General features: G+C 46.6%; 1 protein-coding gene across 1 annotated transcript; it reads right to left on the reverse strand.

The window, feature by feature from the left end:
* Positions 1-204: 204 nt before the first annotated feature.
* On the reverse strand, positions 205-4,437 carry LOC123103560 (3-ketoacyl-CoA synthase 17). The gene is made up of 2 exons (XM_044525179.1): positions 3,378-4,437; positions 205-897 (listed from the first exon to the last, which is right to left on the reverse strand). The coding sequence occupies exons 1-2, from the start codon at positions 4,325-4,327 to the stop codon at positions 414-416; spliced, it is 1,434 nt and encodes a 477-aa protein (XP_044381114.1). The 5' UTR covers positions 4,328-4,437; the 3' UTR covers positions 205-413.
* Between the last annotated feature and the right edge of the window lie 8,042 nt (positions 4,438-12,479).

Genomic DNA, 12,479 nt, shown 5'->3' on the forward strand with positions numbered 1-12,479 from the left:
CCCAACTAATGGCCAATAAAAATCTGCCAAATCAGCTCATACGTAGGATACGTAACACACATTATGTAGGTTAGCATTGCTGAAAAATTGGGTACCGTCACGTGATCCCAAGCGTTTCCGAAATTTCAATTGCAGCATCAAAGTGTCCAGTTTTAGCACAACATAACTAGCTGAAACTATACGTAGCAAGGTTGAGACGGCCACTGAATCTGAATGTTTGCTTAAATAAAGACGTATTACGTGACTGGAATGAAAATACATCATCAGCTTACTTAGAAGAAGCATCTGGTCATCGATCGATCGAAATATGACTATGCAACCACTTAGATAGATAGATCACGGTGGAAACAGCACAATTTATTCTTGGCCGATGGATCGACGGCGACGTACGTACGGTACGGGGGTCGGGTGTCTCAGTGCTTCTTCTGCTCCTCTTGCTGCTGCTGCTGCTCGGTGGGCTGGGGCTGGTAGTTCTGCCTGCGCGGGGTGGGCACCGGCAACGCCGCGGGGTAGCGGTGCGCGCAGCCGTTCCAGGGGTTGTCGGCGTCGGGGCCGGAGTCGCGGAGCGCGCGCCAGACGACGCTGCAAGCCTTGAAGCCGGTGCCGAAGGCGAGCATCCAGAGGCGGTCGCCGGCGCGGACGCGGCGCTTGGCCTCGAAGTAGGCCAGCTCGTAGAAGACGAGGCTGCTGGAGGTGTTGCCGAAGCGGTGCAGCGTGGCGCGCGCGGGCTCCACCACCGCCGGCGCGAACCCCAGCAGCTTCGCCACCGTGTCGATCACCGCCTTGCCGCCGGAGTGGATGCACATGTGCTCGAACGCGCGCTGGAAGTCCGGCACCAGCGCCGCCGCCGCCTTGGGGTTCCCGCCGCTGTACGCCCACGCCACCCGGTACACGTACCTGCATGCCCAACCACCACGTGCCCACGCGTCCGGTGAGACCCCATGCACCGAAAAAAGTAAATGTTTGAAGCTTCGCACCATGCCGGATCGATCTTGATGAAATTCATGTCGATGCTCCGTGGTAAACGGACATTAAACAACGACCATACAGTGTCAACAAGAATGGGAAAAAAAATGACCGTGCATGGTGCATCCATTGAAGGCCATGCTAGAGATTCAGGGTGCTCACGTACGACTCCATTAAGAGGGTGCTTGGATACAAGGGACTAATTTTAGTCTTACTACAAATAGTCTTTTTTAGAGGCTAAAGTTCCAAGCACCCCTGACTAAAGAGATGTTAGGACTAGTCTTGAGGCTAAAATCTTTTAGTCATGGAAAATCTACTAAAATATGTATTAACTCTTTCTCTCCTCATTTAATTCCTCTCCTTAGTTCTGGATTGAAGGGTTTGGAGGATAATAAATGCTCAATAACTAGATTTTAGTCTCTTTAGTATTTGGATCCAAGCATGGGTAAGACTAGCAAGTTTTAGTCCCACTACTTTTAGTCATGGGACTAAAACGTATCCAAGCATGCTCTAAGTTTTGCTACTGCTGCTCTGAAGATGCATGTGGGGTGTGGGTGTGGGTGTGCTACGCTTGCTATAGAAAACCTCAAGTACGTACTAGCAAGTATACGCCATTAATTAAGTTTGAAGCTATGCCTCATATGCCGAAACCAAAAGTCAAGTCCACATCTATACGTGTGTGCAGAATACCGCAGTAGTACTGTCTATGCAATTCAGGAAATGGAAAGCATCGTCCCAAAGCTCGGAAACTAAATTTAGGCCATAGCGCCAAAATCAGCAAGGAAATTAAAACCCTAAAAAAATCAAGTTTAGGCTATTTCTTCATTCGACAAACGCCAACTAAGCAATATAGGTCGAAATCAGTTCTTACTAATAGAACGAGAAAATGAGATATCTTCTACTACTCTTTTCTCTATCTTGTTTCCATCCGAATGCTTTTTTACTTTGGCACAATACAACGACATAACAACTAATTACCCAAGCGTCGCAACAAGGACGTACATATTCTAGTGGTTCAACATTAATCATGTCCGACATAAATCTTACACTCGTCATATTGATAAGATCTGGTTTGAGTATGGGTGGGTGAGGCAAAGAAAAGTTCTATTTTAGGTGAGGTTTTAGTAAGATTTGATTAGATTTGGGGGGAAGGCAAGGAAAATTTTGATTTATTTGAGGTTTTGATAAAATTTGATTTAATTAGATTGAATTAATGCACGACGCAGGGAGGGGGATCGAGGGGGAGGGAGTTGGACGTACCAACATTACAATTTCCAACTCATCTTTAATAGTGAAGATGTTTTTATCCGTGGTTATGTACATCAATCAATGCACATGCCAGTGACATCCCTTTTTCGAAAAAAAAGAGGTCCCTGTTTCTTTATGAGGATCTCTAAGCTAGATGCCTAGAGGACTTTATTTTTTGCCCCAGCAACTGCATCCATGATTGAAAAAGTAACCCGATTATATGGTCCCATGATTGATCTTCTTAAGTTGCCCATGTTCTTTTGTTGCACAATGTTTCAACATGTAGTAGTAATTCGTTCCACAATGTAGACTCTAGCGACTAATTAAAGTGTAAAATGCCAATGTCATAGTCTTTAGTGATTCTACAAGTAGATCCACCCGCAAAAAAAATACACCTTAAGAAGATCAATGGATACTAAGGTTATAGGCTCAACTCTTAATGGATAAGTGAGGGTGTAAATAGAGGCAACATCACCAAAAATGCAATGAGAGTGTTTAAAACAACCTACATTTTGGTTAACCTTGAAAAACCTAAAAAGAATTACGTTTTGGGTGCGACTATAAGCCATGATGCCGTGGAGAAACCCCCCTGATTTTTGGCCGCGTACCGTTTGTCGATGCTTGTTCGGTCATTCCTCACAAGGTCGATACATCCAATAGTTTTATGTTGCACAAAAATTTTGCGCGCATCTTTAGATCTAGAAACGTGAAACTGCCAAGAATGTACATTTGCAAATGAAAAATTACAAAGTTTCAATAATATGCAACCATCAAGTTAAGTTTGGTATAAAAATATGGTTAGTCACGTACTACCTCTGTAACAGAGGTATTAGGGACACTGCCGAGCTCATATTGAATTTGTTAAAAAGAAAAAGGAACTCATACTGAACAGTGATTTTTTTTCCTCTTCTTCTCTTCTTCTAAAAAGAGCATATGCATTAGATCATGGGTGGATTTTATTTCAAGGCAGGTAGAAATTAATACTGACGTAGGAGCATTGCTGTGTTTAGGTGAAAAGTTGTTCATACAGTGGCAGTGTTGCAGCGATACCACAGTAGTAATAAAGTTTTACTGGCCCCTGGAAAAATATGGACGGTGCAGTAGATATGTTAAATGCGCGCGCAGAGGTGGGAAGCGTCGCGACGTGGTAGCACGTACGGTACCTGAGCAGCTCCGAGACAGGGAGCACGTAGGGCGCGAGTGTGGCGATGTGGCTGCGGAGGCCGGCGCCGGCGACGCGCACGAGGTCCTTGGTGAGCGCCACGCCCACGCCGCCGTCCTCGTCCTCCATCTGCACGGCGGCGTTGTACGCCGCGTCGTCGGCGCCGTGGTGCGTCCGCAGCGTGCGCATCAGCTCGTACTTGGCGTCGGCCCGGCGCGCGGGCACGTCGGTGACGAGCGCCGCCGCGCTGCCGACGCGGAAGATGCAGTTGGTCACCAGCATGTGCTTGTTGTTGCCGAAGTACCAGTTGAGGCTGGTGTTCTCCGTCACCACCACCAGCGCGTACCCCGGGCGGCGTTGCACGCGCAGCAGGCGCGCCGCCATGTCGATGCCCACCGTGCCGGCGCTGCACCCCATCCCGGCGAAGCTGTACACCTTGACGTCGTCCCTCATCTTGAAGCGGCGCACGATCATGGACGCCAGCGACGGCTGCGGGGAGAACATGGAGCAGGCGACGATGAGGACGCTGACGTCGCGCGGGGAGACGTCGGACTTGGCCAGCAGCTGGGACACCACGGTGAAGAGGCCCTCCTCGGCCTCCTGGATGGCGAAGGCCAGCGTCTTCTCGAACTTGCCGGAGAAGATGAAGGGCGGCGCGAAGGTCTCCTGCCCGAGGCCGGACTTGCGGAAGATGAGCCGCATGAAGTCGGCGGTCTCGTCGGTGTAGCGCTTGGAGCGGAGGCCGAAGTACTCGCACACCTCCAGGTTGCACTGCCGGTCCGCGTCCGGAAGGTGGCAGCTGTAGTTGAGCAGGTACACCGGCCGCTGCCGCCGAAGAAGGCGCCGGAAGACGGTGACGACGAAGGCGAGCGCCGAGGCCACGAGTGGCACGAGTGTGTGGAGTGGGAGGGCGCGGAGCGACGACACGGCCGCGGCCATGGACGACGACATGGCCGAGAGCTAGAGGCGCGGCGTGGTAGGGACTAGGAAAGGACTCTGCTCGCAGGCTTTGGGTTTTGGAGTGAAACAACATCTCTTGTATTTATAGGCAACAAGCCAAAACCCATAGCATGGCAAGTGTAGTGTACTAGTGTAGACGCATATATATACTTGGTGTATTAGACCATATATATGCAACTAGAATACAATCTGGATTTTAGGCGAATAGTTCTGTCGATTCTGTCCCCTGTCGACGACGTCCATGGCGGATATCACGCCCAGTTGGTGTTCGGTGAAATGCTAGTGAGCTTATTCTGGATCACTTAGATTTGTCGTTGAAAAGGTACACTTAGAAGCGGCTCTAAATTCTGGATCACTTGGACCCTGTCCCATTTCGGTGATGACATGGGCATATCCTAACTATTTTTCCTATCCATGCAGTAATCCCACATTAGCAAGTCATGCATATTAGACATAATCTTTTTTCACTTATATATCCATGTAATCATGCCACTTCAGCAACTCATACTTGTCCGCCCTAAGTTATGCTTTTGCATTAATTTTTGTGTTGTCATGGATAATATATATGCTGGAGTCTTGGAGCATACCTTTGTTGTTCACGCTTCAATATTCTTGAGAATTTGATTCCATCAACTTAAAAAAAAGGTTCTTATACATCATTCTGTTGCATGCTTCCTATGTCTTACTGTTTTTTTTTGCCTTTGCATTAGTCTTACTTATTTTTATAGCATCAATTTATGCATTTATTTTACGAAAATACTAACGCCCACACGTGTGGGCACTAGCCAACTCAACCACACGACTCCATCTCCGTTCAACAGTTTCTGCACGAATCTTGGCACGTTTTGGGTGATTTTGTGTGCCACATAGGACAACTCGCGTGTGTGGTGTGTGAGAGGGTTCGCCCACACGCCGGTTTCCTCTCCGTGGTCAACGGTTGCCACTCGGGGGCGTCTGGTGGAACTGCTTAGCGCCCGCACGACTCGCCCAGCTGCGGTTGCCGTCAACCACGTCTCGCACTTTGCCCCCCCCTTCCTTCACGGTTCCATTTACTCGCTCCACTTCATTACTCACCCAACCCACCGCAAAGTTCATTCGATTGGAAGAGAAGCCGAGAGGAGAAGGCGGCGGCGGAGGCGGAAGAGTCGACGGCATTCGCGGCCGTCGGTGGGACTCGCCGGACCGGAGCATCTTCGCCGGAGTGCCTGCAGATTGAAGGTAACGCTCCTTCACACGCTCACATTCCTTTGCCTGCATTCCCCCATCTCGTCCGTGGACAATGTTCCGCTCGAGATTCATCGAGATTCCGGTGGATTCGCGGTGCTCCGGTGTTCCAGTCGGTAGCGGAGTCCCGTGCTTGCCGTTTTGGGTGGTATCGCATAGTTTTGTCGCCGCCGCTGTGGCAGTCAGACCGGTATGGCTCGGCCTGTCCACAACCACATCCTGGTTCTGCGTTGCGATTGAGCCGACGTTTAGTTGTTGCTAGTTATGTATTGCATCGAAATGCTATTTGCGATCACTGGGGGAAGTTTTTCATTGTTGAATTTGAGGTTATGATAGTTGCTAATGAACCCTAGATCTAGGTAGTTGTATTTTCAAAGTGCAGTATGAAGGCAGGCATGGCAGTTTCAGCAATTATCTGCACTGGATGGCAACTAATTTTGTGATCAACTGTGTCATTTGCCACAAATATGCTTTCCATGTGGCAACTATTTTTGTGAACACACTATGGCCGTTGCCATGCTGCAAGTGTAGTATGAAGGTAGCCATGACAGTTTTCAGCAACTATATGCAATGGATGGCAACTAATTTCCTGATCAATTGTGTCAGTTGCCATCAAATATGCTTTATATGTGGCAAATTTTTTTGTGAGCACACTATGGCTGCTGACATGCTGTAGGCAGCATAATGTGGCAACTTCGCTATACTGTAGATTCAATTTTTGTGTTTTTAGCAATGCTGATTAGTGATATCAGAACGTATTTGGTTGTATTACACGGTAACTCATTTTTAATATGAGGCCAGTGTGTGAATTGCCACATTACAGGTTCTCTAGTGGATGTTGTCAGCACTTTTTGAATTGTCTTCCATCTTAACATGGAAATTTCAACCTAGTACATTTTTCCTTTGAACATATGACAACTCATTTTTTATATGAGGACAGCGTGTGAGTTGCCACATTACATGTCTACATAGTGGAAGGTGTGCTCATTTTCTTTGTACTGTCTTGTGCTAACATGGCAACTTGAACATTTTTGTGTAAGTGCCTTATGATTTGTACATTTTTTCAAGTAGAGCCAATGTGTTTAGTTGCCACTTTTCTTGTTGGACAATCATAGGGGGGTGTGGGTATTCCTATGATATTGCCTAGTCTTTTTGTCACTTTTTCAATTTGAGGCATGTGACAAGTACATTCTGTTAGGTGGCAACTGCTTCATTCATAAGTTCATTTCACCCCGACATTTTGATTTTGTTCTTATCTCAGCACAATGGCTCGCAACGACCATCAAGATGATGATGATGACTTCATGGAGTTACCGCAACAGAATCGCGCAACTGGATGGACAAAAGATGGCGATGAGGTAACTTTCCACCCCCCATATGTTTTTGAATGTCACATTGAGTTTGCAATCGTCTGTTAGGAACTAAATTTTCATGATACTGAAACATGGCAACAAATCATCATTTGTCTGTTATGCAGAAGAAGAAACATTGTCGCAATAGGGCTTCGCAAGAACGCCTAACCATAATGACCAAGGGCTTTACTGACGAGCAGAAGGGAGCTGCTGCTGAGATGGGGATGCAAGCTCTGATGGATGTTCGGTGCAAGAACCTAGTAAACCCTGTATGTGACTGGCTCGGTGAGACTTACGATCCTGCCTCCAGGGAATTTGTTATTCCGGGACGTGGAAGACTGTCGTTGGATGAGGAATCAGCGTTCTTCACTATGGGTGTGCCCCGTGGAGAAATCAAAGTCCCGTATGAGGTCAATAATAAGATTGAGAAAATGTTGTTTGCCCGTTTGTTTCCTGGGATGGCATCCATGCCGAACACGACTGTGCTGGCAACTTCGCTGGAGGGCATGAAAACTCATGGCGAGGTTTTTAAGATGAAGCTCCTGATGTACCTGATATCAGCTGTTTTTGCGCCTACCACTTCTCTTTGCTCAAGCAACAAGTGCTTCCCCATCCTGGTGAATGATCTATCTCTACTCATTTCTTCCTTCAATCTATTGAATCTGATGTCGTCTGTAAGCTAGTCACTGCCAGTTTTTTGATGTTTTCCTCATTTTTGAATGCTGATGTGGCAACTTCTTGTCCTGAAATTTATGTCATGTAGGAGAAGCTGAAAGACATGAAAAACATGAATTGGTGTAAATTCATTAAGGACTTCCTACATGACGCATTCTCAAACAAGATGTTCTAGAAGGGTTGTCGACTCCATTTAATGGTATTTTTTCCGTAGTCCTTTTTGCAAACACTCTTACCATGTTGAATGTTTTGCCAAATGAAACATGTGAGTTGTTGATTAGTGTGAACCGTACAAGATCATGCATGGAAACCCGTTTTGTTTTTTATGTGATTTTTGTTTACGTGTGAAGGCGACTTCTGTTTGATCCATGGCATCCGTGGTTGCTGCCTTCAATGCAATAGCATTTTTCAACATCACACACAAAAAAAATCATTTCATACATCCACTCTCTGTTTCATACAATATGCATGGCAACCATGATGTTGACCTTCTGGCAAGTATCATTATAACAGGGTGGCAACTGCCAGCATAGCATGTGGCAACTAACACATGACAACTGGATTTGCTGCACTACGTCACTTATATTTTGTTGCCATGTTGCATTTTTCCATTCGGCAAGCACATGGCAACTGCAGTTCAACCCACATGGCAACTGTAGTTGTTGCCACATGGCAACTGTAGTTGTCAACACAGATAGATGGCACCTCTTCATTTTTTCATCCCATTCAAATTGATGGCTAAAGGAATATGCATTATCTACTCTTTTTCAACATAGGGTGATGGCAACTGACATATTGTTCTTTCAAATTGTGTACACCAGCTCATGTACGTGGATCGTCTTGATCTGTCCACCGTTGATTTTACTGGGATAGGAGGCCCGCCACCTGCACATAAGTTTGTTGTCTCGGCGTGGACGTACAATGCTGTCAAGGTTGTGCTCGTCGCAGACAAGATAACTAATACGAAATATGGGAAACTACAGGTTAGTTCTGCCTCATTTCTTTTTGCACGACATTTTTCAATTTTCGATGCTGCATAACATTTGAAAAAATACCCCGTACGGCAACCATCTTGCGGCTAACAAGAGATGAATACCTTGTTAGCCATGTCTGTCTGCGCATGCCACCCATGTTTGACGCCACATGGCAACTCCGCCATCCGTATTGAAACTTCTATTATCTCCCTCTTTTTTGCAATACATGAACCGTTAGTTAGTGTTCCTTATTCTCTCTCTTACATCCTAGCTGTTTTTCATTATTTCCAGCTGATGGCCAAGCATGCTATAGACTACAGTGTGTTTGGTGGGCCGCAAAACTTTGACAAGTGGATGGATGTGCACTCAGCTCCGTCTTCTCCTGCTGAGGTAATCACGGACTTTTATTTTTGTTTTTTCAAGTTGTTTTTCTCTTTCTTATTTTCTTTGTTGATATATCTCTATGGTTGTTTTGGTTTCTTTTGATCTTGCGCACGTGCCTCTAATATGGTTTGTTACTGTCACTTTCTTGTTTCGTGCGCAGGTGAGGGCACCTGTTGAGCATCTAATTGAGTAGTTTGCTTTCGGAATGACCGGCTTGCTTGGGAAGTTGGTTGAGGGTTGGACGTCCCTTAATGGCTCGGACAGCGACACGGTTGCGAGGCAGTTCACTCAATTCGTTGCAGAACGGACACATCGGCCAACCGATTGCCGTGGCCGGTACGACTACAACAGCTCCCAGGAGCTTCCTGACACGCAAGATGATCTAGATGGAGATGATGGTATCGACAAGGATGATGACGATAACATGGAGGATGTGCAACATGACCCCGATGACGATGAAGATGTTGAAGTTTGTGCAGGCGGTAAGAAGGACAAGGCTGCACCAGATGCCCCCCCCCCACCGGAGAATGTCAAAGACCGGACAGTTGCGAGAGACAAGGTGGTGTTGCCCTCAAAGAGGGGCAGGGCTCCAGAGGATGTTGGGCAGGGCTCTGCTGGCAAGAGGTCTAGGACCGATCCCTTAGCTGCTAGGAGGAGGTTCTGCATCTATTTACTGTTTTGTTTGTCTCTCCTTTTTAAAAGACCGACCCTTTTTTTCATTTGTTTGCTGAGCGTGGCAATGATTTTCATGTCTGGCACTTGGTACATTTTTTTGCCATCTCTTTATACATGTAGTGAGGCGACAGCTGGTGGACGAGCAGTTATGAAGAAACAAGCTCCAACGCCAACCCGTGTTTCTGCCCGATTGAACAAGGGTGCCCCCATTGCTGGTGACACCCCTTCCATTAGGTCGTCTCCTCGTACAACGACGTCCAACACCGAGGATCATGTCGTATTGGCAAACGTGAGGAAGACAGTCAAGAAGTAGGTTATCCCTATTTTTTCATTGTCATAGTGCTACATTTTTGCCTGGTGCATTGTACATAATATACACCCTTTTTCAGTGGCAACTGTTGTTCTCTCATGATCTTTTTTTACTACATGTCATCTCATGTTTGTTCTGCATGGCAACTGCTAGCTAGGCCACATGGCAATTCTTATTCCACTTACATGGAAACTGCTAGCTAGGCCACCTGGCAATTCTTATTCCACTTACATGGCAATTCTTATTCTACATTGTCTTGTGTGCTCATCCCATACCTAGTTCTGAAATGATAGCTCTAGCACATCACACATTTTTTCATTTTTCAAGATGGCTACCATGGCAACTATTTTGTTTAATTTTTAACAATGTTCACGTGCTTTTTTGCAGGGTGAAGAACACTACCACACCCGTGACCAAGCAGAACCCCAGAGACCCACTCGAATGCATACACTCAAAGCTGTCAACAGGTGGCAACTCAGATTCTCATGAGGCGCGAGTCGACAAAGCTGCTGCTGCACCGTCCACTGCTCCCACTAGCTCTGATGCAAGCAGCCGACCATCTCTGCCGGTTGCAGATGTGTAGGCTACAACAACAGGCATCCGTACATCTGGGAGTGATGAGTCCGTATCTGCCAGGACTGCCGAGATATTGCCCACTCTGCTGGCAATAAAGGATGCTGCTGTGAGCCACGCCACCCGATCAGCAAGTGTTGAAGTGGACGCCCCCGAGATCAACCTAAGCAAGGAAGATTCCTCCTCATCTGATACGGATTCCAAGAGCATGGCTGATGGCACTTCTGCATCCACGAAAGAAGGGGCTGAGGCGACAGTTCAGACTGATATGCCATCCACAGGTGAGAGTCTTGGCACAACAGCTCCAACTTCTGGTGTTCCAGAGGTTGCTAAGGCAACCGTATCGCGAGCTGGTCTTCCACCTAGGCATCGTAGCCCCCGCAAGCAATCTGCAAATATACCCAATGCACCAGTGATACGTCTCCGTCATATCTATAATTTTTGATTGTTCCATGCCAATATTCTACAACTTTCATATACTTTTGGCAATTTTTTATACTATTTTTGGGACTAACATATTGATCCAGTGCCCAGTGCCAGTTCCTGTTTGTTGCATGTTTTTTGTTTCGTAGAAAATCAATATCAAACTGAGTCCAAACGAGATAAAAACGGACGGAGATTTTTTTGGAATATATGTGATTTTTGGGAAGTGAAATCAATGCGAGACGATGCTCGAGGGGCCCACGAGGCAGGGGGGCGCGCCCCTGGGGGGCAGGCGCGCCCCTGACCCTCGTGGCCACCCCGTAAGGCGGTTGGTGCCCTTCTTTCCTCGCAAGAAAGCTAATATCCGGATAGAGATTGTGTTAAAATTTCAGCCCAATCGGAGTTATGGATCTCCGGAAATATAAGAAACGTGAAAGGATAGAATCTCAGAACGCAGAAATAGAGAGAGACAGATCCAATCTCGGAGGGGCTCTCGCCCCTCTCATGCCATGGAGGCCATGGACCAGAGGGGAAACCCTTCTCCCATCTAGGGAGGAGGTCAAGGAAGAAGAAGGAGGGGGGGGGGCTCTCTCCCCCTCGCTTCCGGTGGCACCAGAGTGCCACCGGGGGCCATCATCATCACCGCAATCTTCACCAACAACTTCACCGTCATCATCACCAACTCTTCCCCCCTCTATGCAGCGGTGTAACCTCTCTCTTACCCACTGTAATCTCTACTTAAACATGGTGCTCAACGCTATATATTATTTCCCAATGATGTATGGCTATCCTATGATGTTTGAGTAGATCTGTTTTGTCCTATGGGATATTTGATGATCAAGATTGGTTTGAGTTGCATGGTGTTGTCCTATGGTGCTCTCCGTGTCGCGCAAGCATGAGGGATCCCCGATGTAGGGTGTTGCAATACGTTCATGATTCGCTTATAGTGGGTTGCGTGAGTGACTGAAACACAAACCCGAGTAAGAGGGTTGTTGCGTATGGGATAAATAGGACTTGATGCCTTAATGATATGGTTGGGTTTTACCTTAATGATCTTTAGTAGTTGCGGATGCTTGCTAGAGTTCCAATCATAAGTGCATATGATCCAAGTAGAGAGAGTATGTTTGCTTATGCCTCTCCCTCATATAAAATCGCAATAATGATTACCGGTCTAGTTATCGATTGCCTAGGGACAAATAACTTTCTCGTAACAAAAAGCTCTTTACTAAAACTAACTTAGTTGTGTCTTTATCTAAACAGCCCCTACTTTTTATTTACGTAATCTTTATTATCTTGCAAACCTATCAAACATCACCTACAAAGTACTTCTAGTTTCATACTTGTTCTAGGTAAAGCGAACGTCAAGCGTGCGTAGAGTTGTATCGGTGATCGATAGAACTTGAGGGAATATTTGTTCTGCCTTTAGCTCCTCGTTGGGTTCGACACTCTTACTTGTCAAAAACTGTTGTGATCCCCTATACTTGTAGGTTATCAGACCTTTTTCTGGCGCCGTTGCCGGGGAGCAATAGCGTGGGGTGAATATTCTCATGTGT

Source organism: Triticum aestivum, chromosome 5A, assembly GCF_018294505.1.
Source record: "Triticum aestivum cultivar Chinese Spring chromosome 5A, IWGSC CS RefSeq v2.1, whole genome shotgun sequence".
Lineage (NCBI taxonomy): Eukaryota > Viridiplantae > Streptophyta > Magnoliopsida > Poales > Poaceae > Triticum > Triticum aestivum.